This window comes from Lepeophtheirus salmonis, chromosome 13 (genome assembly GCF_016086655.4).
Source record: "Lepeophtheirus salmonis chromosome 13, UVic_Lsal_1.4, whole genome shotgun sequence".
In the NCBI taxonomy this organism is placed as follows: domain Eukaryota; kingdom Metazoa; phylum Arthropoda; class Copepoda; order Siphonostomatoida; family Caligidae; genus Lepeophtheirus; species Lepeophtheirus salmonis.
The window spans coordinates 6,559,870-6,587,270 of NC_052143.2; the positions used below are offsets into that span (position 1 = coordinate 6,559,870).

Here is a 27,401-nt window from a genome sequence, read left to right on the forward strand (position 1 = left end):
ATGAATTTACAGTCTTAGATATACAACTTTGAGGATTCGAAACCTTTGAGTAACGACGTATTGCAGCCTGTTTCGTTCTCTTTGGACAATAAAGAATGTTTATGAAGATACAAAGACCATCTTTATATTGTAATTTCCGATTGCTCCATCTGGACTGAGCTGTACAGTTTTCCTCCCACTCTCCAACAATCTAACTTTTGACTGCTTCTCCGAATCTTCTCTGGTTTGTATCGCCACAGCCAACCGCATTTTCTTCTGACACATTCTGGATAGTCTTGGATCGGTCCTAGGACTTATTTTCTAATCAGTAGACCCCCCCCCTTTTCATACTTTTTTTCTTTTTTAATCAGTCGGATCTATTTTACCATGTATCGGTCCTAAGGCCGTTCTACTTCGCCTTTGTTTCAATAATTTGTTTAAGGATTTATCTTCTTTAAAAAAAAGTCATTCGATCAAATTTTGGCGGTGGAAAAAAGTTTCAAATACCAAGCCCTCTCCCCCAATTCCGACGTATAATTATTTTAATAAAATGCCAAATTTGACAATTTTTTTTTTTTAATTTAGAGCTAAAAATCTTTAAAAGAAACTAAATTTGAACTAATAACTTCTTTTTTAAAAAGGAAAATTGATTTTTTTTCTCTCGAAAATTATAACATTTAAAATCTTGTAGAAAAGATGAATTTTTTTTATTGTGATAACTATAAAAATTCTGCAAAATTGTGGGTTCGTCCACCACTGATCCACATGCAATAAAGAGGATTAAAAGATCTGGGATTTTGTGTTGTGTAACCATAAATGCTTCTTTTTTAATTTATTTTAACTTTTAAGAGAAATAAATGGTATACATTTCAATTATACAATTATTTGCTTTAATTGATTTTCACCTGTTTAGTCATTTAAAAATGAACATGTAATACTAATTCAGAATTGATAATGCACTCTATTAATTTTATTAAAACCATTGATAGGGAGCGCTATTTGATGGTATATTGCTCTTGCGCCACCTTTTGGAAAGAAGGCTAAGCTTAATAATCTGGGAGGCTTTTTAGTTTTACTATAGCTAGAAACTGTCTATATAGAGAAGACATCGCTCATTCATTACCTAACTAACTACTTCCTTTCCAGCGTACGAAAACATTGGAAGAAGAAAAAAATAATGTAAACATGGCAACATCAGTAGAGAAAAGTAGGCTTGCTAATTACAGCAAAAGTATCGGGATACAACGTTCCGTCTCATTCTTTATCATGTTTTACTATGTATTGATACTATTTTGTCTCCATTCCGTCGAATCTCAAACATTTCCAAGTGCTGAAACGTAAGTATCCCCTCCCTCACTTTTTTTCTTATTCAAAGTAATAGCCTAGATGATAGATCCAATCAATAATAGCGAACATTAACTTAGCTATTACATCTTTACACCAAGTCTTTCGCAAATTATAATATGAATTGTCATTTAGAAAAAAAATATATTATTTATGGTCAAGTTATTATTTAAAAATTCTTATGAAGTTATGTCAATATACAACAATTGATGTCTATTCAATGTTGGAAAACTAATTATATATGTATAATAGATATTGTGAGACATTGGATAGTGCAATGATTGTATGAAGGAACATAAGACTGACTATGCTTTCTTCAAGGAGTTCTTCCTAAAATGTAAACAACTAGTTAACTAACTTTATTATTTAAAAAAATGAACAAATAGACTCATAGAGTGTTTAAGCATAAAACTTTTAATATATAATATTTACATCTCATAATACTACTCGATATAACTTATAAATCCAGAAACGTCTTATGCATTCATTTCCAAAACACAACTCTTGTTTTTTTTTTTGATGAACTTGATTGAATGACTTACTTAATATTGGTGGAATTTGCGTCTTACTACTATTAATTCTTTTCTAGGGCCAAGTCATGGAGCTTACGAATTGATGAAGCTTTCAAAAAGATATCAAGTGGAGACGGAGACTTGACTGGAGCAGAGACTTTTCAAAAGGTAAACTAACCATCAAGTGTTCTTTGAAACGGAAAATTCATATCTACAAATCTATGTTAATCATCCTATTATTATAGAAATTTCAAGATAATATCGGAGAAAGTGTAATTGTTTCAACAGACGGGAAAAAAATTGCCGAAACTGTTTCCAAAGAAATCACGCGGATTTTTGACTATAACATCAAAGCGTTAAAAGTAAGACACTAAATATTTATAAATGAAATCATAATTTACTTTTATGTATATTCATAACATTCTCATAATTGAGTTTAAAATATTTTATTGGCTAATAATATGGGTAAACAATTGTAAAGTAGGGAAAATAACGATCTTGAAGAGCACAAGATCTCTTGATACTTCATTATGCGTTTGCGAAGTATAAATAACTTAATAATAATAATAATGATGAGTGGAGATCACAATAACTTTTTTTAGTATAAAAAAAAAATCAAAGCAAATAAACACTAGAATTGAATAATTATCAGTTACATTGCCTTTAGTTTTAACTGCTTCATTTTAGGTGCAGCCTTTTTACGATCACGACGATTTTCTCTATCTTCCAATTTCCTTTGTTTATCAGGGTCTTCAATTTCTCGAATTCTCTCCTTTAATTCTCTACGTCGCTTCTCCCGTTCTTCTTGGGCCTTTTCTGCTTTAATAGCATGAATGGATTTCCAAAAGGCCTCAGCCACTTTACTACGATTCTTGTTGGCCTTGTTCTTGGCCTCTTTACTCAACTTGAATCTCTTAACTTTATCAATGAAGTAGAACACCAATTGCATAAGGAGCTTGGTATCTTCAATAGCCTCATCTAAGCTCTTATTTTTGAGAAATAAATTAAAATTGAAGATTACAACAGGACGACCCTCCTTAAAAGTTGTAGGAGCTTGATCATCCGTAGGTTTAGGACCCGTGTATTGATCTGATATATGAATAGAGTCTATGGAGTCTGCAAAATTGGTGAGTACAGCAATAAGTTTCGAATCTAACATTGCAGTTGATACTTCAGGAATTTCTGACATAAGTTGATAGTTGCTTGGAACCCCATACTTATCCGCGGTTCGTCTTTCCGGACAATAAGTATTTATGTCATTCAATTCTTTCGACATTCTTGTGGCTGTTTTCTTGAGAGCCAGAGCAAAGACATAAGTGTCTACATCTTCTGGATTCATATCAACTTTGACTTGAAGTTGGTCATATGATTGTTTCATTAAGTTTGATATAACAGAAACAAGATCTTGCCTTTTGAGAAGTTTTAATTCGATTAACATTCCTTCACAACAAGTCCGCCCTGAGCACCAGAGAGTATATATATGTCCTGAGTCTTGTTGCAGTTGAGTTTTAATATCTTCTACATCCTTGGCTCCATCATCTCCTACCAGAGCGAAATTGGACTCAAGAAGAGATTTGTGGCTGTTGAACCAAGCCGCAGCAATTTTCTGATTTTTACTTTTCCCAGTAAAAAAGTTAATAAAATAAACGAGTATTCCACAAATCATGAGGATTTCTAAGTAATAATTTTCCCAATTAGTATGTAGATGGGCTGGAATCTTGGTGATCTGGATGGTTTTTGGTGGAGGAGCGTCGTTGGACTTTTTATTTTCAAATTCTTCAGCATCTTGTTTATAGCCTTCGAATTCTTCTTCATCTTCAAAATGGGAGAATTCTTCCTCCCTTCGTTCAATCTCCTCATCTATGGGATTTTCGTCCTCCTCGTCCGTCACTGTCGCCTCTTCTTCCTTCTCATCATCACCTAAATCAACACATTAAGCCTATTAAGACACATTCCAGAGTCAGAATCCTTCACAAATTACCTTTTCCCATATCTTTGGCTTCTTTCATCTTTTGGCCCGACTCATCCTCATCTTCGTCAAACTCGGAAAAGTCGTCATCCTCCTCTTGTTCCAGGCCGGAAGTCAAAGTGGACAAGAAGAGGGCACTGCACAGCAATAACAAGATCCAGGACTTCATACTTTTCAAGTATTCCTACGAGTTGTATTCCTTATCTATTTAATATAGCATGAGATGTCGTAAATGTGAGCTATCCAAGTATTCAACGAAGCCGCATTCCAAGGTGGAGGGAGAGCAAGGTTGGGAGGCTTGGAAATAGGATGAAGGGGATTTAAAGGGAAAAGAAAAGAGAAGAGAAGAGAGAGAGAAAAGGAAAGAGAGAGAGAGAGAGAGAGAAAACATACTTACTAACCGCTAGAGGAAACTGCTGACAGAATCAATGCGTCATCATATTTATGCGTGATCACTAATAACAAGTAACTAACAACACATTTGTGATACAACGGGTATATTTGATTCGATCATACCTACTTTTCATTTATACGGTTATATAATAAATTGGAGATCGTTGATAATAAATTATTATTATCGATGCCTTGTTCATGTAATAATATACCTATTATATATTCAAACACACATTTTATGAATTATTTTTATCCCTAAAGGCGGGTTACTACATCTAACGGGCGTGTACTTGCAATTTATGTTGGATTGTAATTATATGGACGGATATTGGGAGAAGAGTTGCTCTCATGGAGACTTTATTTAATCAACTATTAAGATATTGTATGTCAACATACACGTAGCTATGTTAGGATTCTAAAAAAATTAGATTTGAAGGCAATAACAAACATTATTTGATGTAGCATTTTCTTCTGATTTTAGTGATGTCAATATTACCTATATTTGTATGACAGAAACTACTACTTCATTTTCACAGCTTCTTTAATTTTATGTTATGATTTGCGAGATACAATATTACATTGATAGTTCATGTCAGATTCCTGAAATTTCGTCAAACGATAGTTGAAACATTTAAGTATGTGAGAAAATGTCAAAAAATTAAAATACTTTTAAAAAGTGACAGAAAATTATACCTATCACTTATAAATTCCCATATCTCCTGTGGAGAAATAAATTACATCTTCAAGGAGTATGTATAAATAACAAACTCCTTGATCCTAGGTATAACTTGCATTTATCCAGGCTTGTGAGCAATCAGGGAAAAAATTGCAATCCGATCAAAAATTGTGATCAGAAATTCACAGCGATATAACGATCAGGTCCATTTGTCATCAGTAATCCGATCAATTTAATCGCGATCGTGTTCAAATATACAATTTCTTTAAACTTATGTATATATAGCTATAAATATATTTTTTGAATTTAAATAATCAATTTTTAGACCTTTTTCAAATGTATTCATTTACAACATTTTACTATTGTAAAAAAATACATTATATTTAGAAAAAAAAACTAAATATAGTCTGCCTTTGAATAATAGAATATGTGTAGAAAAAAACTAAAATATAGTCTACCAGCGAATAATTAAACATCTACATTTACTATTATTATTAAAGCCGTAGAACAAGAAAGTTACCATAAAAAAATTCAACACCTACAGGTTTGCCCTATAAAGCCTTTAAACCAAAAGTTTTTAAGGTATACCCACGATTCAGTGTCATATTTTGACAGGAAATAACTTTATAAAAGAAAATCAAAGCAAATAACAAAAAGGTACTAACATTCAGCATTTGCAAATGAATTATTTATTATTTTATCTTGATCGTAATGAATAAAAAATGCATATAACTCCTAAAAAATCAAGTCAAGTGAAGGACTTTACTTAGAAGCGAATATATATATATATTTTCTTCAAATCGGCCGAATTCGGCACGACACATAAAAGAGCCAAGACCGAGTTTATAAAGTTCGAGACCAAGACTGAGTGTATTAGACTCAATCCCAAGACTTTGAAGTGTCGAGACCGAAACGAGACCAAAACTATAAAAAACATTCTCGAGAGTAGTCTCAAGACAAAGACCGGTACCGAGAACAACATCACAATTACATGATATGTAATTTTATTTAAATTGATTGGATAGCAATTTTTTTTTAAATGTTCCTTGAATTGGTTAGTTGGAGTTGGACTGTCAATTTTTTTGCTATTTCTGTTGCGATATAAAGATCAAGACCGATTGTGATAATACGATTAACGATCTAATATCACCATATGTCACTTGATTGCCGATCAGAAATACTCCGATCAACATGCCAGCATATATTGACATACACGTATACGTGTACACGCACGATAGACCTAGTCAGATACCTTTAATCGCATAATATTCATACATTGGATGGAATAATCAAAAGCTTAACCAATATAAGCTTAGTAGTAGGTTCTTTTTATCCGGCTTTGAAACATTCTGAATCATTGCTTAAAATGATTTGGTTAACCATGATTAATCATAATTAAATAAATAAATCAAATATTTGCTTACACTTGCTCAGTACTTAGCTTTCGAACACATTTCCTACAAATATAGGCTTCTTGATGCCATAACTAGCGGAAATGCCGGGTATTGCTCATAGTTATTAGGTATAGACAAAAGCCAGACAAATGTTGTTTGAATAATATTGTAGATATGACATAGTTTGAGATTCGACCCCGGTTTCACTGCCAAAATTGGGAAAATATGATGTTTTGAATTCTTATGTGTAATACATGTTTTCTATACCAAAAACTTTATTAAAATTCAAATTTGAAGTCAAAAATACGTAATATATAATATTTTTTTTTAGATAGAACCATTTTTGTAAAAGTATGTCTAATCTCAAGGAAATAAAATATATCTTCAGCATTTTTCAGTTCTACAAATGAATCAATTAGTCAAAAACCTGTAGCGGTAGATAAATTGGAGCTTGATCTAGTCAATATCAAGTAGCTACTGGTCATGTGATTGTGCAATATCACACGTTTCGAAACAAGAATATTTTTCTCAAAAATCAAGTTTCTGTTGCTTACTAAAAAAACAACAGAAATATTAAGTACTTTGAGACACATTGTGTATCACTTTCATAAAGAAGTATATCCTAGGAATAATCAATTAACTTTTCAAGAAAATCGCTCATTTTTTATTTTGTCACGCCCTCCCGTAATGCAAAATTTTGCATAAAATTTTAAATGCGTAAATCGTATAAAAATCGGTAATATTATACATCCTAAGAGAAAATTAAACAGTTCTGCCTAAAGGATACTACTATTTCAAGTAAAAACGGTTAAATTTTCAAATATAGCTCCCAACGTTTGTATGTACCAACTATTTTAATGACGGACGGTATTTTTTTCACACGTCAAGAAAATTAGGGAGTAGAGTTAATAGTTTAAAAAAAAAGTTTTTGTACAAGAAATAGTATAAATTAGGTATCAATTTAAAGGCTTTTTAATTACCACGAAAATGATTGGTAAATCAAGCCTGTAGGACTTTCCTATTAGTTGATAGGGCTACCTAGAGCCAGGCATTTATCGAAAAGTGTTAATTTTTTTATTACCGTTTGTCATTTGAGACATATTTTTTAAACGGCCATTGTACAAAAAATATGGCAGAAAAAAACTAAAGAGACAGTTTTCTTTTAAAGTTCTGGCCCCTTTGTATTATTATTACATACATAATGGTATTTTAAATATACATTGTAGATTGTATAGGTTTACAAAACTTGGATTTCAAAAATTTTGTCATTCAAAACCAGTCATTTTTGGGGAAAATTGGTCAATAATTCAAATATCTTGTCTAAACTACAAAAAATACAGGATTGAAACTTAAAAAACCATAATCTACTGACATTTTTACCCTAGAAAAGACTTATTAAACAATGCTTATGTTCTACCTTAAATATTCCCCCCTCCCCTACTTTTGGGCTGTGAAACCGGGGTCAAATCTCCAACCATGTCATATATACTCCCAAATTCTTTTCTTTTTTAATATGACACTCTAAACTTCATTAACACACGGTCGTTGCTACATTGTTACTTCTTTGATTTTGTAGTCACCAAGTTTCAAAATATTAAGGACACACTCAAAAATGAGACCTTGACAAACATCCAGACCGACAAAATTTGCTTTATTAGTAGTGAAGATAAACTATGGAATGAAATTTAAAATTGATAATACTATACCATCCTATCAATTTATTTCACAAATAAGTCAATCATCAGTTGTAATTAATTATAACATTTAAAAAAAATATATATTAATTCCTGGGATTTAACTAAATACATTTCCTTGCTTACAGAATTTAGTCTCCAATATTGAGGGCTTGGTAAAAAACTACAAATATAATGATGACTTAAGTATAGGCAATCTCAGCAATTACCTCAATATGGCCAAATCTCATGAAACAAACTCTGCTGACTTTGCTTATGACCCTAAATTTAAGCAAGACGTTAATTTAAAACAATCGGGAGTTCACATTCCATTAGAAATCTATGAAGGATGTAAGTATTTTTTATAATTTATTCATTAATTCGGATATGGAATTTCATAAATAACTAATAATTCAATTATTTTTCCACGAAAGTTTTTTTGTTTTTTCTTTGTTATATTATGTATCTAAGTATTATTAATGCAGTAATTTCAACATATATACATATATAAAGTTTTTAAGATCCCTTACACTTTATTGTTTTTAAATTTTAAAAAATTGAATGTAGGAACATGTTTTTAATTTTCAAATAGTTTTATGAAAGTAAGATTTCTTAAGACTTTCTAGCTAGGCTCGAAGGAAGCAATTTTTTGCTAGGGAGCGTGAAATAAAAAAAACTACAACAATAATTGAAGGAGTTTGTTCTATACACTATGCTTTCTATTACATCAACTAGACCTATTGATACCAAAAGAAGCCTTTGAACTTATAGAAGATTAAATCGAAATATATTATAGGATGAGAGATAGTTGGAAAAAATGCTTCATACTTATCAATACTCTAAAAAATTATGTGAAATGTCTTATTTAAGATATTACATTTGCGACTTATGTTTACATATCAATTTTGTAAAAAAAAAAAAAAAAATCAAAAATAGATTTCTGATCATAAAACTACATATTTTTTGACCAATTCAAATGACACTTTTTATTTTCATAGCAAAATGTATTATAAGCAGGGATCGACAACAATGCTAGCCTGTGGTTAGTAAAAAACCAGTAGGCCTAGTGTAGAGTTGTCTGTATCTAGTCTGTTTGTCTAGATAACTTAACCATTAGTACCAATGGGCTGTTCACCACCTCAGTATTCGAACTAGCTTAAACATTAAATATCTCCATGAATTTTTTTGTTGCTAGTGACACTCATGATGATCTAGATCAGGATTGCCCAACCCGTGGCTAGCGGACTGCATTGCACCCCGCTTAATGTTTAAGGGGGGTCCACTACTCATTCTCACTTGAATACGTATTTTTTATAGAAATTGTCAGAATATCATCAAAACGAGTAGAAAGCGCATTCATACGTACAAATATTGAAAAATATTCATTGATTGAATTAATTGAAAAAAGGTCATACAATTAAATTATGTAGAGGAGCAAAAGTTTTAATTTTTTGAAAAAATAAAACAAGCCTCCTCCTAGAAGAAAAATAAAATCCTGGTGACGCACCTAAACAGGGTTGCCAGATAAGCCTTTTTTGAAGCCGTTTGGCCTTTAAAAATTAGATTTGGCCTTGTTTTATATTTGCCTTAAATGTGTAATAAATATGCATTGAATAGCTTTGTTGTATGAAGTCCTTTTTCATGAAATTTAATTTAATAGGTTCTGTGGCCCATTAGAATATTTAAAGTGACAATACGGTCCATTATATTAAAAGGTTGGACATCCCTGATTTACATAATATCGTAGTACTTTGAACGTTGATATATGTAGCTTTATTTATGGCCTATGGGATTTAATTAAAAAATGACGTGTCTGAAAGCGTAAATGATACTTCTAATTATTTTTCCAATTTTTTTTTACGTTTTTTGTATATTACAAACTACTCAACTCTAATTATAAGTACATATGTACAGTATATACTCGTCATTCATTGGAATTCACATTCGCCAATAAGTGATTCTTAGGATCAAAATTCAATTTTCAAACTTTTATTGTACTATTTTTTTTTCCAAGATGAACATAACTTTTTTCATCCCAGTACTAACTTATAAATACACTCTACTATATTATGGAAGGGCTAGCTTTATATATTTATTTTAAATCTATCAGGGCTTTTTGATAAACTTCGAATTTGGCATTATGGTATGTTTAATTTTTTAACTAATTTAGCCGTTTTTTGGGCGTTTAAAGGACCATTAGAAAATAGAAGACCTGTAAATGTCATTCGTTACATATATATATTCATCGTATTCAGGGGCGTCTGCAGGGGATGGGCTGGAGGGGCTGTAGCCTCCCCCTCCCAAATTAAATGAAATTGCTTTTTATTAGAATTTTTATTGTCATTTGGGCAAATTACACCATGCAACAACATTTTGCGCGCAGCCTGAAACCCACATTTATTAATGTTATCAAAACCGTTGAATACAAAAATTACCATTTAAAATTTCAAACTCTACAACCTCAATCGTAGCTATACCTTGAAACTTTATTTTTCTTAAAAAAGACTTTAAAGTCGAAATCTTAAGTTAAAAGTTTTAATGGTCATATTCGTGTTCTGCGGCTTAATTAACAAAAATAATTTTAGGTTTAAGACTGCGGGCATTCCAAGACCTTCATTTTGTTGCATACTGTTATTCAGCGAGGGAAAAAATTAAAATATTTTTTGAATAGCTATGGATTTTTGATTTTTTTGTATGGCTATGGATTTTTGAATTCTTTTTTGTATAACTATGGATTTTTGAATTTTTTTTTCAGAAAAAATGAATATTTGAATTTTTTTTGTGAATAACTCTGGATTTTTGAAGTTTTTTTTCCAAAAAAAATTAATATTTTTTCCCGAAAAAAATTTTTTTGTATGAATAGCTATGGATTTTTGAATTTTTTTTATAAAAGTTAAAATTTTTGGATATTTTTTCGAAAAAATAAATTTTTTTGAGTTTTTAAAAATGCCAAAAAACCAAACCCCACCCTCCAGAAAAATATGTAATCCTGCGGACGCCCCCGGTATTAATTGTCATCCTTATAAATATTATAATGTATCATTGTTAGAGGTTTGAATATCATGGTCTAGAATGTGATCCTTTAGAACAGAGGTCGGCCAACCCTGGCATGCAAAACCTATTATGTGGTACGCAAACGTGATTTCAATATGATGATTTTTTTTTTTCTTTGGATCTAGAATTTGAAAGTCAATCATAATCAATATAGCAAATTTATTCAAACCAATAAAATTTTGGATAAAAATAATTATAAATTTTATATATTGATATGTAAGTACCTTATGGCTGCCGACTTCTACTTTAGAACCACTCTGTATTTTAGTTGATTTTTCCCTCTTTCTTAGTGTAATAACTTTTATTTGTGATAAAGGCTTTGAAAATATACATATTCAAAGTCATTAGAACCTTCTTTTGTTTGTAATTACTTTTTAATCCTTTCATTCTTTATAGACAATTCTAATCAAATGAGTAGAATTTGCATAGACTGTATAAGCGTTTGTGATCTATGCGATAATGGAATGTTCTGGCAAGATCATTCATCCAATCTTGGTGTTGTACAAGGTAGTTAAAAAGAAATGTATTGTTCAAAGCGTTTGATTTAAAAATTATAATTACTTGAAATCAATTCTTACGTTTACATGTATGTTTTTTTATTTATGGTTAATTAGTGAGGAAAATCCTGTGTATTTTAGGCATGTTAAAAAAATATATCGAAACTCAACACTTTTGTACAATTTGAAGACTGTTTTAGAGGAGAATAGCTTAGATCAGCTACAATTAGCTGTGATGAGGAGGAGAAATAAATAAACAAGGGCATTGGCAAGAATTACTCCGATGCCGATCCAATATTCTACTCGGAGTCCATCGAGGACTCATCAACATATCCTCGAGGTTACTCTCTGTCATTTATGAGCACACATAAATTTTCAGTCAGGTTTCGAATATAATTGAATGTTGTAGAAGAATAGGTTTATTACTCAGGATTTAGATAATAAGAGGGGCGTCAACAAGGGGTGGGCTGGAGGGGCTGTCCCCCTCCATATTAAGCAATTTATACTTTTACTATAGATTTTTTTCGTCATTCGGTCAAATTATGCAGCCAAGTCAAAAATTTAATTTTCTGTGAATAGCTATGGATTTTTGAAATTTTTTTCCAAAAACTTTAATTTTGGGATTTAAAAAAAAAACAATCTCCCCCTCCCCTCAAAAATAAATAAATATATAATCCAGCGGACGCCCTGAATAATGACAACAGCTGAGGAGTAGAAGATTCATACTTCAGATGAACATTCTGAAAATGCGGGCCAGCTAAAAAATACACACGATTTACATCACTAATTAAAATAACTCAACTGTTTGGGTGGTACATGTTATTTAAATCTGAGATTCATAGATAGACTGATGAAAAGTAATTGGGTTATATTATGTGATTTTATATATAGTATAATGGAATGCATTTTAATATACTTTATTTTATGATTTACATTTTTAGCGTATGTGAAATGTCAATTGTAGTTTAGCTTTGCATGTGTCATATAAGTGTACATTTTATAATTATAATAACCACCAATCTACATATTAATGAATGAGGAAAGTCTCCTTGTGGACGGAGTGTTCATGTTTGTAAATCTCTGGTTCAGTTCATTTCCTTAGAGGAGAAGATGACTCAAAATTCGTATTCGTTCAAATTGTGTAATTGTTGTATGCAGGTGTTACTTTCTTAACGGCTGCTTCTGCGATTTTTTTCCCAAAATTCATCATCGACTCCATTTAGTCATTAAGGGTCACAGAATTCAATTATTTTTCTATAGGCTACTCACTCCTGCATCAACTTTCTCTACAGATAATTGATATCGTGAAGGAGATAATAATCCTTGATTTATTAAGGAAATTGTTTGATGAATTGCGTGGCTTAGCAAAATGTTGTTATTAGAGCATGCTAGTAAACTTTATTTATTTGCTATAAGTGGCGTCCACAGAGTACGGCTGGAGGGGCTGTAGCTCCCCACAAATTAAGGATTTTTTTCTTTTTACTATAATTTTTTCCCTCCATTCTGGCAAATGGCAGACTAAAAATTTAATTTTTGAAATTTTTTTTCCAAAAAATTTAATAGTTGAAATTGAATTTTCAAAAAATTTAATATTTGAAATTTAATTTTCAAAAAATTTAGTATTTGAAATTTAATTTTCAAAAAATTTAATATTTGAACTTTAGTTTTCAAAAAATTTAATATTTTAAATTAAATTATTGAATTTTTTTGTGAATAGCTGTGGATTTTTGAACTTTTTTGTTTATAAGTTTGGATTTTTGAAAAGAAATTTCAAAAAATTTGATATTGGAAATTTTTTCCAAAAATTTTATATTTGAAATTAAATTTTGTAATTTTTTGTGAATAGCTGTGTATTTTTGAGCGTTTTGTAAATAACTTTGGATTTTTGAAATTTTTTCCAAAAAATTTGATATTTGATTTTTTTTCAAAAAAAATTGTAAATGTAATCCTGGGGACGCCCTGCCTTGATATACGTTTCAATGATGCACAATGGATGAGTTATCATCAAAGCCTGATATATACGTAATAATACATTACTATGATGGTTATTCTATAAAGCTGATTTGATTAGAATGTTTAATATCCATGCACATTTACTTAATTGTGCTCCACATCTACCTAAAAATTGACTAAAATAAACATATATAATTTACACATTATACATTTTATTGTTAGGCATTAACAATAAAAAAGCTATGAAATTACAACTTCCATGGTATTTTTTTACTGGGATACAGAATCCTTTGATTTGGTACTTATTAAAATTATTTACCTGCATTTATTTAACATTCCCTCATGGAACAAAACACATACATTTGTATAATATGTACAATGTAAATAGTAGTTAGATCATCTTAATTAGTTTTTAAAGGATTAACTTAATGAAATATTGCATCTTCACGCATTGACCTATTTGCAAAAAAAGAAAAAAAAATTGTTAATTCAATTCAATATTGAAATAAAGATTTTTGCAATAGGGTCATTTGCCTTGTACAAAACGACCAAATAATTTAACGGAATAAACTTGTTTTATGTATCCTTTTTTGGTTAGATAGTCGTAAATAGTGTTGTGTCGGTCCTGATTAATTCGGTCCCATACAGTCTTAGGAACGGTTCTATCAATCCTTAGGACTGCGAGTACTAGAACTGATTAAAAAAAGAAGAAATAAAGTTGATTGATGTTACCAAAGACGGAACTTAATAAGTTTTAGGACGGATATGCAGGACTGAACTAGACGGGACAGTCCTTCTGTCCTAAATAGTGTTAGATCGCTCTAAAAAAACCTAAAAAGACTGTAGTCCTATCGGTCCGGGTCTAATAAAATTTGTCAGTCCTAGGACCGGTCCTTATCGGTCTCTTTGAGATAGGTTATGAATTATGATGTAACTTTAGCGACTCAAATTACGTGATTAATAGTAACCAAGGTTAATAGAAATACATTAACATTGGTAGTAACTGCATAATTTCAGTTGTTAATGTATTTCTATTAACCTTGGTTACTACTAATCACGTAATTTGAGTCGCTAAAGTTACATCATAATTCATAATCTATCTCAAAGAGACACGACACCTGTAGGAGATGTGCGACTAGAACTTATTATTTTACGTTCTAGCACTCATTCATTTTTTTTTAGTTTTTATATTCTTCAATCCTAGCTATGAGTCAAGAATATAAAAAGATAGCTTGGACCGTATGACTGAAAGATCGATGTATAAGCTACTAGAACCGTTGAATGGTAAAAAAATGATCGGACTTATAAAAAAAAAAAGACTGAAAGGGGTGGGGGAAAAAAGACTGATCAGACAAGGCGATCAGTCCTAGGGCTGATCCAACACTAGTCCTAAATATTTAGTCCAATACAATACTAACCACAACACTTTTTGTAAAAACTGTAAAAAAATATGTAAGAAAGATTCCTGGCCAACGATATTACCTTCTGTTTGGCCCTTTTGAAGAAAAAAAAATGACCTGTTATCTGTAAGAGTTCTTTATTTTTGCCATTTCAAATAACTATTTAAGGGGTACAATTAGACTAACGATTTATTTATATAAATAAATGGTTTCTTTCGTTAATTAGTCGTCTTTGTAGAGGCTAAAATATAGCATAATGTATTCAAAACATTGCTAATGATATAGTTTCTCTTTTTCTTTTGATATAGATCCAGACATATTAAATGGAATAGAATGGTCAGGTGCATTAGATGATGTGCTTAAGGATAATTATAAAAAATATCCAGGTGTGTATTGGCAAAGTTTTGGATCACAAACAGGATTTTTGAGAGTATATCCGGCTGCAAGGTATTCATTAACTATCCAAATGAATGAATATAGTCTGATTTTATTTATATATAAAAGGTGGCAATCGAGTATTGAACACCCGGATTTATTTGATGTTCGACGACGTCCCTGGTATATTCATGGCTCTGTTACTCCTAAAGACATGATCATATTGCTTGATACGTAAGCCATTAATTTAAAGTTGATAACTGTTTGGTAGATAACTATATATATATTAGGAGTGGAAGTATGCATGGTCAGTCCTTTGACATTATGAAATTGGCTGCCAAAATGCTGATCAATACTCTTGGGGAGGACGACTATTTCAATGTAGCATCTTTTGACCGAAATGTATCATGGGTGACGCCGTGTTTAGATACCTTAGTGCAGGCCAATTCCCGTAATAAACGACTTATATTTGATGGAATTGATCAATTGGAGGCTCGATACATTGCCTCTTATACGGATGGTTTGAATTTTGCTTATGACAATTTTGAACAATTTGAAAGAACAAAAGAAGAGGAGGAAGGTGCAGAGTGTCATAAATTAGTTATGGTTTTTAGTGATGGAGGTACTATTTACCCCGAAAAGGTTATTAATTATTATAGAAACCAAACCTTGACTGAAAATGTAAGGATATTTAGCTATGCAGTTGGACCTCATCCCTTGCCCACAGTTGCTCTTAAAACCATGGCATGTCGAACTGGAGGGGCTTTTACTACAATTACAGCAATGGGAGCTATTCGTACCAAAGTTCAAGTATGTATCTAGGAGGCTTAAGGATTTTAAAAATGTGTCATACAATTTAGCCATAGCTCTTCATTTATCATAATTCCTCAAAAAATCCAGCTACACAAATATTGCAAATCAATAATTTCAATACAATTTTTTCCCCTTATATTCAATTAGTTACAATTTTCTACAAGATAAAAAAAAAGTGAATTTTGATTTTTTCATTTTAGTAGGAAATGAAAACTATTTTAGTATTGATGTTCCAACAATAAAGTTGTTTGATATTTTTAGGATTCCTATTTAAATGTTATCGCAAGGCCTCAAGTACTCAACAAGATCCATACTCTTCAATTTACATCGGTGTACGCCGATGCCTTGGTAGTAATTTAAATTTTTTGAATTTCAATAAAAAAATAACTGGGTTTGGTTACTTAATGAATATTGACTAATATTGGTGATGTTTTAAAATATTCTTTTTATTCATAACATACCTATCAACCTACTCTGTAGAAAATGTACTTTACAATCTTAAAAGATACTAAATATATAAATATTTTTTTAAAGTTAAATACATTTTCTTCGGGCTTTTGAGGTTTTGGGTTCTTGAATGATAACTTTGCTATTTTCATTACAAGATAGAAGAGATGAGTGAATTACCAATTGCATTGGCTGATTTTGGGAATGTTTTAAATGTTCAAAGTGTAAGTGTCTACTCTTTAATTAATGTCTTTTTCTTCTTCTTTCTCTAATGCTAACACGTAAAGGATTATGCTCGTGTCCTGAGTAAGCCTCTTATTCTAACTAACAGCAAAACCTATTATCAATCAACGCATTACAGTAGGGACTATTTGGTGTGTATTAAAATTTGTTTATTATTGTGCATAATAAATATGTTATTCGAATTATATTATTATGCTTGAAATGTACTTTACAATTAGTTAATTCATTATTTTAGACATGTTGAACTTATTTCTCTCTCTATGTATTCTATATATTTCAGCGTGCCAAATAAGATTGATCTGTTTAGTCATATCTTGATTGTAATTACTTTACTCTTTTCTCTAGGGCCTTGGACTCATAACAACCGTGACGTATCCTGTTTTCAATACATCAGATGGATCGGTAAAAATTATATTATGGATTTTGTACAAAATTTGAAACAATATATATTGTTTTATGTTAGGATAATCAAACACTTGCTGGAGTTGTAGGGATTGATATTCCTGTGAATGATTTAGAAGCTCTTATTCCAAGACGTCAATTGGGTGCATTGGGATATGGATTTGCTCTGAATCAAAATGGATTTTTAGTATTCCATCCTAAACTATGGTCTTTCATGAACTATTTCGAAGATCCATCGCATGTAGATTTTGCGGATGTTGTGGGCGAATCGGAGCCATTAAGGACTGTTAGGAAGCAGATGATAGATGAAATTCAAGGAAGTTCAACCATTGAAATTGATCATGAAGTCCTCGAGTTTAACTATTTCCATGTTCCTAATTCTAGCTTTAGGTTAGATAATTTTGTAATCTGACTTTTTGTTATTGCATGTAATTATTAATATTATTCTTTATTAGTGTGGGGATTGTAAATCCGGAAAATTGGAGTTACATTAAACCGGGAGCAGAGGATATAAACATTATATCTGATATGCTCAGTCTTATAGAAAATGCAGATATTGCTCCATGGATTTATTGCAACGAAAATGGTATAATAAAAAACCAGAATTTGACATGGCTAATAAAACAAATCAAGAAAGGAAAGTGTGAGTCTAAAGAATCCTTGCATCATTTATCATGGGATGTAAAAAATGCACTTCCTGTCTTTAAATCATTAATGGCTCAGAATCTATCACCTCATGATTTCCCTTCAAGATTTGTTCAAACTGAAGGGGGGTTCACCATTCATACTGGATTTGATGAATTATCTAATGATCCATATAATTCAACAATTTACAAAGTTATCACGAAGTATTCAAGGAAAAATTTCGATCAGCCTTTCTTATATCTTGATAAAAAACAAAACCAAATTAAAAATCGAATTTTGCCTAAGTACAAAATTGATCACGATGAATTTATTTTCAATGATGCTATTGAAATTGTGACTCGCCCAGAATTGGTTAAAAACAATCCTGTCGAAGATTTTGAAGAGCGTGCCCAATTACATTTGGTGAAACCATTTTTTGTTAAGCAAGGAAACAATCAGTTTATGGCTGGTATATCTGGAATAGAATTAAGTTATGAGTATTTAGCAAAGATTTTTTCGGATGCAACCAGCGAAATAAAAACAGATGAATATAATTGTTTCAATAACACTGAACTACGATGTGAAATCATTGACATCTCTGGATCAATATTACACTCCAATAGAGAGGATGTTGCTTTAGGAGATTTTTTGGGTTCTGTAGATCCTAATTTAATGAGGCATATGGTGGAAAAGCTCGAAATATTTGTGGATGAAAATCCTATAATTAATTATCAAGCACTCTGTCCTGATTCATTTGAATGTACTGCATCGGGTGTTAAAGTTTTGCCATTTTCTTTGGACCAAGCAGTGAAAGTTTGGTATTCATTTTTAGGAGTTTTTCAAGCACTTCAGATTGTAATTACCAGGTACAGAAGACTAATATTATCCAATTAAGTTACAGATTAAATTTAAATATATCTTTTACTCCAATTCTTGAAACCCAAAAGTTTTCTCACGACCATTTATTCGTTCTCTGAGGGATCGTTTGGACTGTCACAATTCAATCACAAAGTACAGGAAGGTATTCATCGTTGTACAACGAAGACTTCAGTTTGGACAATTAATCCCAATTTAAAGAAAAGTGAGTTTCACGATAGGATGACTTCAACTTGTAGGTCAGAAACTGAATGTAAAAGGGACTTGCATATGTTCAAACTTAAAAATATAAATGGTCTCTTTGTTGTCTCAAATCCAGAATGCGCTCATTGTAATGCACCGCCTTTTCCGAAGGGCCCAGTCGAAAGTAAGACTTAACATACTCTTTTTTTTTTTTAATATCCCGTAATACTTTTTATTACAAGTGAGTAGTAATTATTTTCAATTTTATTTAATCTCATTATTATTTTTAAGTTATGGCAACAGAAAATTGTCTTCTTCCGCATCGATATCGAAAGAGACAATCAGGCTGTTTTGCTCAAAGTGATATGGTAAACTTGGATTGATTTTTTTTTTTTTTTTTGTATGTATAATAAAGTTTAATTTTGTTTTTCAGGAAACATCAGAATGTAGCAAAGGTTCCATAAATTTACCGGGGCTTTGGAAAACTCTAATTCTGATGTATTTGTCATTATTGTCACCTATTTTCCTGCGAAAACTATTGTAATACAATGCAACGTCAATACCGTTCCTATCTGAGGCGATTTATTTAATGATTGATTGTCTCGAAACAGAAACTAGATATATAAATATCTCATAATTTTAGATGAGAAAAAAAACTTGTCTTGAAAAATATTTGTGTAATTGATTAGGTTTTAATTAGTCTTCCATTTCTATTACATTGAGCTGAATTTTGAAATGGTCTCTCAATTACAAAACATGTACTGTCCAATTCGAATACTGATTTTATTTGTACTACAAGGTGCAATTATTTAGTCAAATGTGTTGTGATTAAAACTATTAGTATTAGTAGTATTCTTTATATAAATATTTTTAATTTTCAGTCTCTATTACATATTATATTAATTAATTTGTCATATTAAAAAGTTGTGCCCGTTGAATAAAAATAATAAAATATTCTAATTAGAACAATAATAAGATAAGACTGCTTTCTATTACGTATTATCATTTATAAATAAATTTACATATAAAAGCTATAATTCTTATCTTTTAAAACGAAGGATTAACGCACCCAGAATTTGGAAAATAAATATCCAAATGGTTGTTGCAACAAATCCTAGAAAAACTACTTTCCATCTTGGGTCCCATCCCCTCGAGAGAATTCCTCTCATTGCTTCACAAGCGATAGTCTGAGGAAATATATAGCTGACGTATTTGAGACTATTAGGCATTCCCTCTATGGGCCAAACAATTCCAGATAATAGTAACGTCGGATAGAACAGCCCCAGAGCAACTTGTATCGCATCTTGTTCGTGATTACAAAGAGCACTTATCAATAAACCTAAAGACATACCACAAACTCCTTGGAAAGTGGTTAAGAGACCCAATAACCACAAAGAACCTACAGATGGTATCTGAAAAACATAAATCAAGAAAACTATGGCAAAAGTGACTTGGAAAATCACGACAACGAATTGGGCTATCATATAAGCCAACATATTTTCTGCTGAGGTTACACCAGCGACCCACGCTCTTTCTAGAAGACCATCATTTCTCTCTAAAATAAAGCTCTGTGCCGTCAATCCTACTGCCATAAAGAATGCAATTGACAAAATGATACCAGGTGCCATAAATTCAGTGAAGGTCGGGTTTATTGATCCATAAATTGGTTTTTCATATTTTGCTGGATAGCCTTCTACATTTTTAATGTCGTAACATTCAGTTAGTAATTCTTTACTGAAGGAACGGAAAGTTTCGTATAAACTTCTTTTTAATGAATACATGACTTGCTGATTAGTTGTATCCAAGTCAATATATATGTATGAAGTATTGATTTTTTTTATATCCACATCCTCCTTTTGAAAAAGGGCACCTAATCTCCAACGAAATGCATCTGAAAATCCGTTTAAAAAGTGAATAACTCCCCAATGTTTTCCAGCAATTACCGCGTCTTTGGCAGTCTTATATTCTTCATAGTGTACTAAATCAATTATGGCTTCATCAACTTTTTGCAAAAAAAGACAACTAATATTTTTTGGTTGGTCATTCCCAGCAAAAGAAATAAATGGTATAGATTGATGATAGCATTCCTTTGCATATCCGTTGCATTCTTTACCAACAATGTCATCATTTACTACAGCCATACTTAATCCTTTGATATCTCGACCAATTGCAATGCAAAAGAGTGTGACTTGAATCGTGGGAATAATGAATTGAAATAGAAGAAATGTAATATTTCTCCACATGCGAACAAAGTTTTTCAGAACAAGTGCTTTCAATCGATGGAAAGCAAGTAGTGAACTTAAACGTGGACAATTTTTTTTTGATGGGTATGGAATTGTTACTTTTGAATAATTTTCGCGAAAATCAGATACTTTTAGATTTAAGACTTCATCACTTTCACAAGTTTCACATGAGTAAATAGATATTTCTGATTCATCCCTCACGCATAAGTTGAAAAATACAGCCTCAAGAGTAGGCTTATTATAAATTTTGAGTAATCTAGACGGACAATTTTGAGCTAAAATTCTTCCAAATCGCATCATGCCAACCATATTTGCCTGTCTAGCCTCATCCACATAATGAGTTGTAACAACAATTGTAGTTTTTCTAATAGGGTTATTGCAAATGTCAACCAAATGACCCCATATATTACGTCTTAACACTGGATCTACTCCCACTGTAGGTTCATCCAAAATTAATAAATCTGGTTCGTGTAAAAGAGCTACAGCTAGAGAGGCTCTTCTTTGATGGCCACCACTAAGTTTTTGGATTAATATTTTTTTCTTCGGAAGCTCCAGTAATTCAACTAGAAATTTTGCCCTTTTTTTTATTTTTGCCTTCGGCATATTGAAAATACGCCCGTAAAATTCTAATGTTTCCATAATCGTCAACTCCATGTACATTGCTAAATCCTGAGGCATATATCCAACTCTCTTCCCTGGCACACCTAAGTCTTTTGTACCAGGATATTCTCCGAAAACTAAAATACTACCAGAGTCTAAACTTTGCTTTCCTATTACACATTGAAGTAGTGTAGTTTTTCCACTTCCAGAAGGACCTAATAGTCCATATATATGACCTTTTGTTATTCTAATACTTAAATTCACAAGAACATTAACTTTCTTTTTACCCCAGCCAAAGCTCTTGTATGCTCCTTTGACAGAAATGGCAGCACGAGGATCATGTTCGTTATCATTCTTCATGATTTGTAATTGATCCATTTCACTTCCTTCAAAGTCAGTCATTTTTAATAGTTATACTTAATTGATGAATCATGGTTAAAGATTAAAATTATTTATTTTTAATTTTTTGTATTTAAAAATGACTTTTTATTGGCACATTTTTTAATCAGATGTTTTATGATTGAGATGGAATTGAAAAAAGGAATAACAGAATGTAAATTCAGAGTTTTTTAATATAAAAAGTTACTTCTTTGAGCTTATTTCAATTCCAAAGTGAAACAATATTGATTTCTTACTTTCATCAAATCTATGAATACAGAATGAATACTATGATTCTATTGACATACAAGCAAGATTGTACCCTTATCAGCCTATCAATTTTGGTTCTTGAACCTCTACAACCGGAACCGACAAAGTCGAACCGAGACTGCAATGTATTACTTATCGGCTTGGGTGCTTTTTTCCCTATATAGAATAGATAAAGAAATACCCTATGTTATAAAAAATAAATTAGCTTTGATCAATAAGTCAATTTTCTGATATTTTTAAAGAAGACAGACTTGACTCAACCAACACAATAAAAAATTGATGTTTAGAGGATCAGTAACATTTAATCGATTTTGTCTCCGTTGGAGACCTCTTCAGAAATAATAATATAACAATATTTATATTCCTAAGTTTTTACGAAAATCTAAAACATTAAAATTTAAAACTAGGAATATATAAAATAATATATCAATAATATTAATGAGTGCATTAATATATCAATAATAAAATTTTCTAATATTTTCCCTTTACAGGATCGTAACCACACATAAATTCAAGATTATATTTTAAAAACAGTGATTAAAAAAACCCCCCACCGAAACTGTTTTATAGTAAATTTAATGAACGCCCAATTCAATGTCTATTCATTCCAGTGGATGTTTTTGACTGAAATGGTTTGATCCACGATTTTTTTTGAACCAAAAACAACTGTATCATATGAGCATCGGATTTTATAGGACAGACTTGTTCTAGCAATTTTATTTTCATATTATATTTTTTATGTCCTCTCGAATTGAAGTGTTCTCCTGTGGCTTCAAAACATTTATCAACCTATCTCATGTGATCACTTATCCGATCTTTTAATTCCTTTTTTGGTTTGGCCGACATATTGCTTTCAGCATTTCGTACAACCAAATGTGTAGAATTAATTGTAATCACATGAGACAGTTTCAGTGTTTTTCCAATGATTTTTTTACGTCGCCAGGGTGATACAGTTATATCTATTTTCCAAATAGCTAAGGACTTCTTATGGATCTGAAAAAGGATTTTTAGCACCAGACGGTGTAAATAAAAGAGGGAAAGAGTGGGGTTTATTATGGATCCAGGTTCACTACTAAGGCTTGTCGGACCCTATAATATGGGAACTATAATATTTCTTAAGCCAGGGTTTCCCAACTTTACTATGCCAAGCCCCCACTGCACTAATATATTTTTTGCTGAGGCCCCCTTTATACAAAAAATGTGTACTATGTATGTGTAGACTGAAAGCAATCCTCAATTATCCATCCAATGAGAAATAACTTTAAAAAAATAAGCTATAATTAGCTCTCGGGTCCTGTCACTAAAATCTCGACCACCTCTCAAAATGTTAGTGTAAATGTAATTCATGGTACAGACAAATGTTTATATAATTTTTTTTACTATTGATGGACTACATATGTATGTATCTCAGATCTAAAATGAACAAGTAAAATTTTGTTGCCTTCTACTTGTATTTTGCCTTGACTTATAGCTAATCGTATACTAGTATATTAAGGCAAGGAATAAAATGACTCGGTAATTGAGCTATGTTAATTGACACTGCTAAATTTAATGAGAGGTACTTGTTTTAATACAATGAATAATAACAAGAGACATGTTATACCTGAGTTAAGTGTTTTTAAACTTTAAAATCTACTATTCCACGTAAACTCAAATCCACAATTCAATTTTGTGAATTTTTGTCTTTTCATTATGTTATGAATGAACTGAATACCAGAAGTTGGGCCATTGAAGACAAATTTGAGATAATATCTCAAATTTTTATTCAATAAATGTAATTATATCAGCAAATAGGCGTCTGCATAATTATTTTTTTCCCATTAAATTTTTGGGATCATTTTTGCTGATAAGGGCAACAAGAGAGCGTGAAATTTGATTATCCTTCTTCAAAGTGTGGACAAATGAATTTTGATATTTGTCTTTAAAAATTATTTTGAATATTTTTCCAATTATGTACCATATTAAAAATGACATAAATACTGGAATTAAATTTAGAAGGGTTAATAAAAAATGTATTTTTTTGTCCTTTTAATATAAAGTTTTCCTCATTGATCTATTTGTACGATGATTTTCAAAAAATATACTAACTATAAAAAATCCTATCTGGGCTAATTCTTTGATGGTATTTTCTAAAATATTCCATTAAAATTCTGAAGAAATTTTATTAACAAGGAAGTAAGTTTATAATGTCTTCAACATGGCGTTACATCGCTAAGACAAAAATATATGTATCCTATGTTGTCCAATTGTCAGGGTTACCATGTTGATTTTCGTTTTTTTTGACATGCCCACAATACACGCGATTTTCATCACCCATAATGAGTTATTATAGCCTCTCAAGTCTCATGCCAGTTATACTGAAGTTGAAATCCAATCTTAAGTCCCTCGATATTTTGGCAATCCATTTTAAGAAATCAAACTTATGAGGAGTTTTCCTAATTGTGATGGAAAGTAGTTATATATATATATATATAAACTTACTTTGATTTTTCTTTTCTTCATTCTAATTGCTAAAAATTTGCCGGAAGTTAAAAATAAATAAATATTCATATTGATTTTTTTTTTCAATTTGCTTCATTGATTATGAAGATATAAAGATTCTGAGTTCTTATAATAATAAAACTCACGCTGTAAAAAACAACAACAACCCCATACCATGATAAAGCCCGTTTTAAAATGTGTAAATTTTAAGGAAACGTAAATTTGAACTATTTGTTGAAACCTCAAAATACCCATACATGAGGTACAGTTGATATAAATCAGGCTTTTTACAAATCAAAGCTATCATCAATAACAATACTTTGTTACAAGTTTAAATATGAATTAATTTTATTAATTTGAAGAAAAAACCCTACCACTCTATTTCCTACCTTTTGAAAAAGTGATTTTTGTCTATGTAATGATTAATGAAGAAAAGTTTGTCGGTCTGTATGAATGTATGTATTTAAAAAGTTACTTGGGTGTACTGTATAAAGCACTAATGATCAATATTCTAAACATATTTTGATCTAAGAGTTAACAATCCAGTTGTATTAATGAAATTTTGCAGACGAGTCCATATAGCATCGAATGTTTATAGAGATCCCTCATGTATATCATATAAAGGGTTGAACATATCTAATGATATACATTTTATTATTTTCAATCCGGAATAACATTGGTGTAAAATTATGGAGAAGGACAACAAGACATTTTATCTCTGAAAAGAGCAAGCTGAGACGGTTGGAACGAGCAAAGAAGACTCTAAAGTTTCTCAAGGCGAACCAAAATTCAGGCAAAGTTTTGCTCTTTTTTTTCACCGTTGATGTCATTGTGAATCAGAAGAACAGACGCTACATCACAACCATTTATCCAGAGAATGTCTCATTTTTAGTAAGACATGCCTTCATAATAAAAAATCCAGCCGGAACTATGGTCTTGGGCGTAGTGGAGTCTGCCCTCCTATTTTGTGGAGAGGAAGGGAGCGGCTCGGGGGCAATTTTGTTTTCAATCAAAACGGAGCTCCCTTTCATTGCACAATTAAGATCCAGGCATTCCTACAAGACAACTTTAAGGACTTTTGGGATCTCAACATGTGGCCTCCCTCCTTTCCCTTGGATTACTCCATCTAGGCGCCCATGGAGGAGAGGGTATGTGTTACTCCTCACAAAAATGTCCAGTCTCAAGTCTGAGTACATAGTCAAGGCATGCAAGGAATTTAGGGCTCGTATTGAAGCAATTATTAGAGCTGAGGGCTAACATATTGAATAAAAACACTACTGAACACTATTTTCAGATGATGAATGTCCTCGCAAAATCTCTCATTTAAATTTTACTCTTGAAAATTTGGAAAAAATAAAATGTGTACCACTAGATAGGATCAACCCTGTATATATGTAGTCGTATTAATGAAATATAGCAGACGAATACGAAGCACTGTTTCTATTTGTTTTTGTTAATTCGGCCAAAATAATTCATATGAGGTTTATATACGAACATAATAAAAATCCATTTTTTAGCTATATATATATTTATTTATTCCCTTTTTTTAGCAATACATTTATATGTTATGGAATTGAAAAAAATTAAAGCACTTAACCTCATAAATTTTCTACTTAAAAAATCAAATAAGTATTGCTGCTGAACTAGACCTTCTAGAAGCAAGTACTCTTTTGTAAATAAATCCAAGTTAGTTACGCTTCATAAAACCTCTCTTGACGTGGAAACAAAGGAAAAACGAAGACGTTATTCTATTTTTAACAAGACCCTAAAAATATGGTGGTTTTTTAGTTTTTAAATTGCATTTTCTCGTAATTGAATGATCGTTAATAAACTATAAGCACATATTTGATACCCAACTAAGAAGAACCCAAGGGGTTCAGTGATATTTTTTTAATGTTTCCTCTCAATGTCGATTTCCTGGAAGTGAGAAACCCGGATATCGATGAATGTACTGTAAAAATTCGAAAAAAAAATCCGATTTTTTTTTTCATTGATTCAATTAGCACATTGAGACAATGCCCTCAGAATCAATTAGGGACACATTGAACATAAAAAAGCTCAGAAGTTGGAGAGTGCTACATCAATTGGTAAAAGGAGGTGCAGTAGACTGGTTATCTTAGGTTTTAACCGGGATCCTAAAAACAATATGGGAGAACCCTTTTACTTCTAATTAACATAAAATGTTTAGATATTAAATGGCTACGTCCTCATTCAACATTAATAGATCAAAGGTGGGAAATAAATACTGCACTTTCTGTGCCTTACCAATTATACACATAATTAAGTGTTTTTCGTTAGGAACGCTTCAATTAAAAAAAAAAAAACACACACAAAAACGGTGAAAGATTTTGCCATGTTTATTTTTTCAGTACAAATTATAAATATATTCATTCATGTATGAAAATCGATTTCTCAAGCGTGACCACCACGAGTACGTTTACAAATCGCTGAACCCCATTTTCCACTACTTTTTTCAATAAATTGACTGAGATTTTAGCAATTTTGCGTTTGTAAGAACCCAATGCTCTTTTCCTCATTTGTGGCTGGGCTAACCTCTTTTCACAGTTGAAACAAACGTGTATTAATGATAAAGTTTTTATTAACAATGGTTCATTGTAAAAT

General features: G+C 31.2%; 3 protein-coding genes across 16 annotated transcripts; 1 reads left to right on the plus strand and 2 right to left on the minus strand.

Annotated features, from left to right (window-relative positions):
- The first annotated feature begins 1,030 nt into the window (after window positions 1-1,030).
- Window positions 1,031-19,787, plus strand: LOC121128748 (voltage-dependent calcium channel subunit alpha-2/delta-2). 14 transcript variants are annotated; one of them, XM_040724343.2, is made up of 16 exons: window positions 1,048-1,316; window positions 1,913-2,003; window positions 2,081-2,197; window positions 8,090-8,291; window positions 11,391-11,501; window positions 15,153-15,291; window positions 15,349-15,453; window positions 15,510-16,029; window positions 16,294-16,380; window positions 16,638-16,703; window positions 17,068-17,124; window positions 17,186-17,514; window positions 17,580-18,614; window positions 18,696-18,991; window positions 19,099-19,175; window positions 19,241-19,787. In XM_040724343.2, exons 1-16 carry the CDS (start codon window positions 1,165-1,167, stop codon window positions 19,349-19,351), a joined length of 3,495 nt encoding a protein of 1,164 aa, XP_040580277.1. In that variant the 5' UTR covers window positions 1,048-1,164; the 3' UTR covers window positions 19,352-19,787. The 14 variants fall into 14 exon arrangements, with proteins under 14 accessions (XP_040580280.1, XP_040580277.1, XP_040580276.1 ...); XM_040724342.2 differs by lacking the exon at window positions 16,638-16,703 and adding an exon at window positions 16,767-16,853; XM_040724344.2 differs by lacking the exons at window positions 11,391-11,501; window positions 16,638-16,703 and adding exons at window positions 10,051-10,083; window positions 16,767-16,853 and having other exon boundaries at window positions 1,065-1,316.
- LOC121128751 (PAT complex subunit CCDC47) lies at window positions 2,266-4,275 on the minus strand. Its single transcript, XM_040724352.2, has 2 exons — window positions 3,817-4,275; window positions 2,266-3,755 (listed from the first exon to the last, which is right to left on the minus strand). Exons 1-2 carry the CDS (start codon window positions 3,971-3,973, stop codon window positions 2,488-2,490), a joined length of 1,425 nt encoding a protein of 474 aa, XP_040580286.1. The 5' UTR covers window positions 3,974-4,275; the 3' UTR covers window positions 2,266-2,487.
- Window positions 19,658-22,133, minus strand: LOC121128750 (ABC transporter G family member 20). The gene has a single exon (XM_040724349.2). The coding sequence runs from the start codon at window positions 22,050-22,052 to the stop codon at window positions 19,848-19,850; it is 2,205 nt and encodes a 734-aa protein (XP_040580283.1). The 5' UTR covers window positions 22,053-22,133; the 3' UTR covers window positions 19,658-19,847.
- Between the last annotated feature and the right edge of the window lie 5,268 nt (window positions 22,134-27,401).

Coding starts and splice junctions, on each gene's coding strand:
- LOC121128748 (XM_040724342.2), top strand. CDS start 1,165: ATGGCAACATCAGTAGAGAAAAGTAGGCTTGCTAATTACAGCAAAAGT. Junction 11,502..15,152: donor CAATCTTGGTGTTGTACAAG/GTAGTTAAAAAG, acceptor CTTTTGATATAG/ATCCAGACATATTAAATGGA. Junction 19,176..19,240: donor GTTTTGCTCAAAGTGATATG/GTAAACTTGGAT, acceptor TTTGTTTTTCAG/GAAACATCAGAATGTAGCAA.
- LOC121128751 (XM_040724352.2), bottom strand. CDS start 3,973: ATGAAGTCCTGGATCTTGTTATTGCTGTGCAGTGCCCTCTTCTTGTCC. Junction 3,756..3,816: donor AGCCAAAGATATGGGAAAAG/GTAATTTGTGAA, acceptor GTGTTGATTTAG/GTGATGATGAGAAGGAAGAA.
- LOC121128750 (XM_040724349.2), bottom strand. CDS start 22,052: ATGACTGACTTTGAAGGAAGTGAAATGGATCAATTACAAATCATGAAG.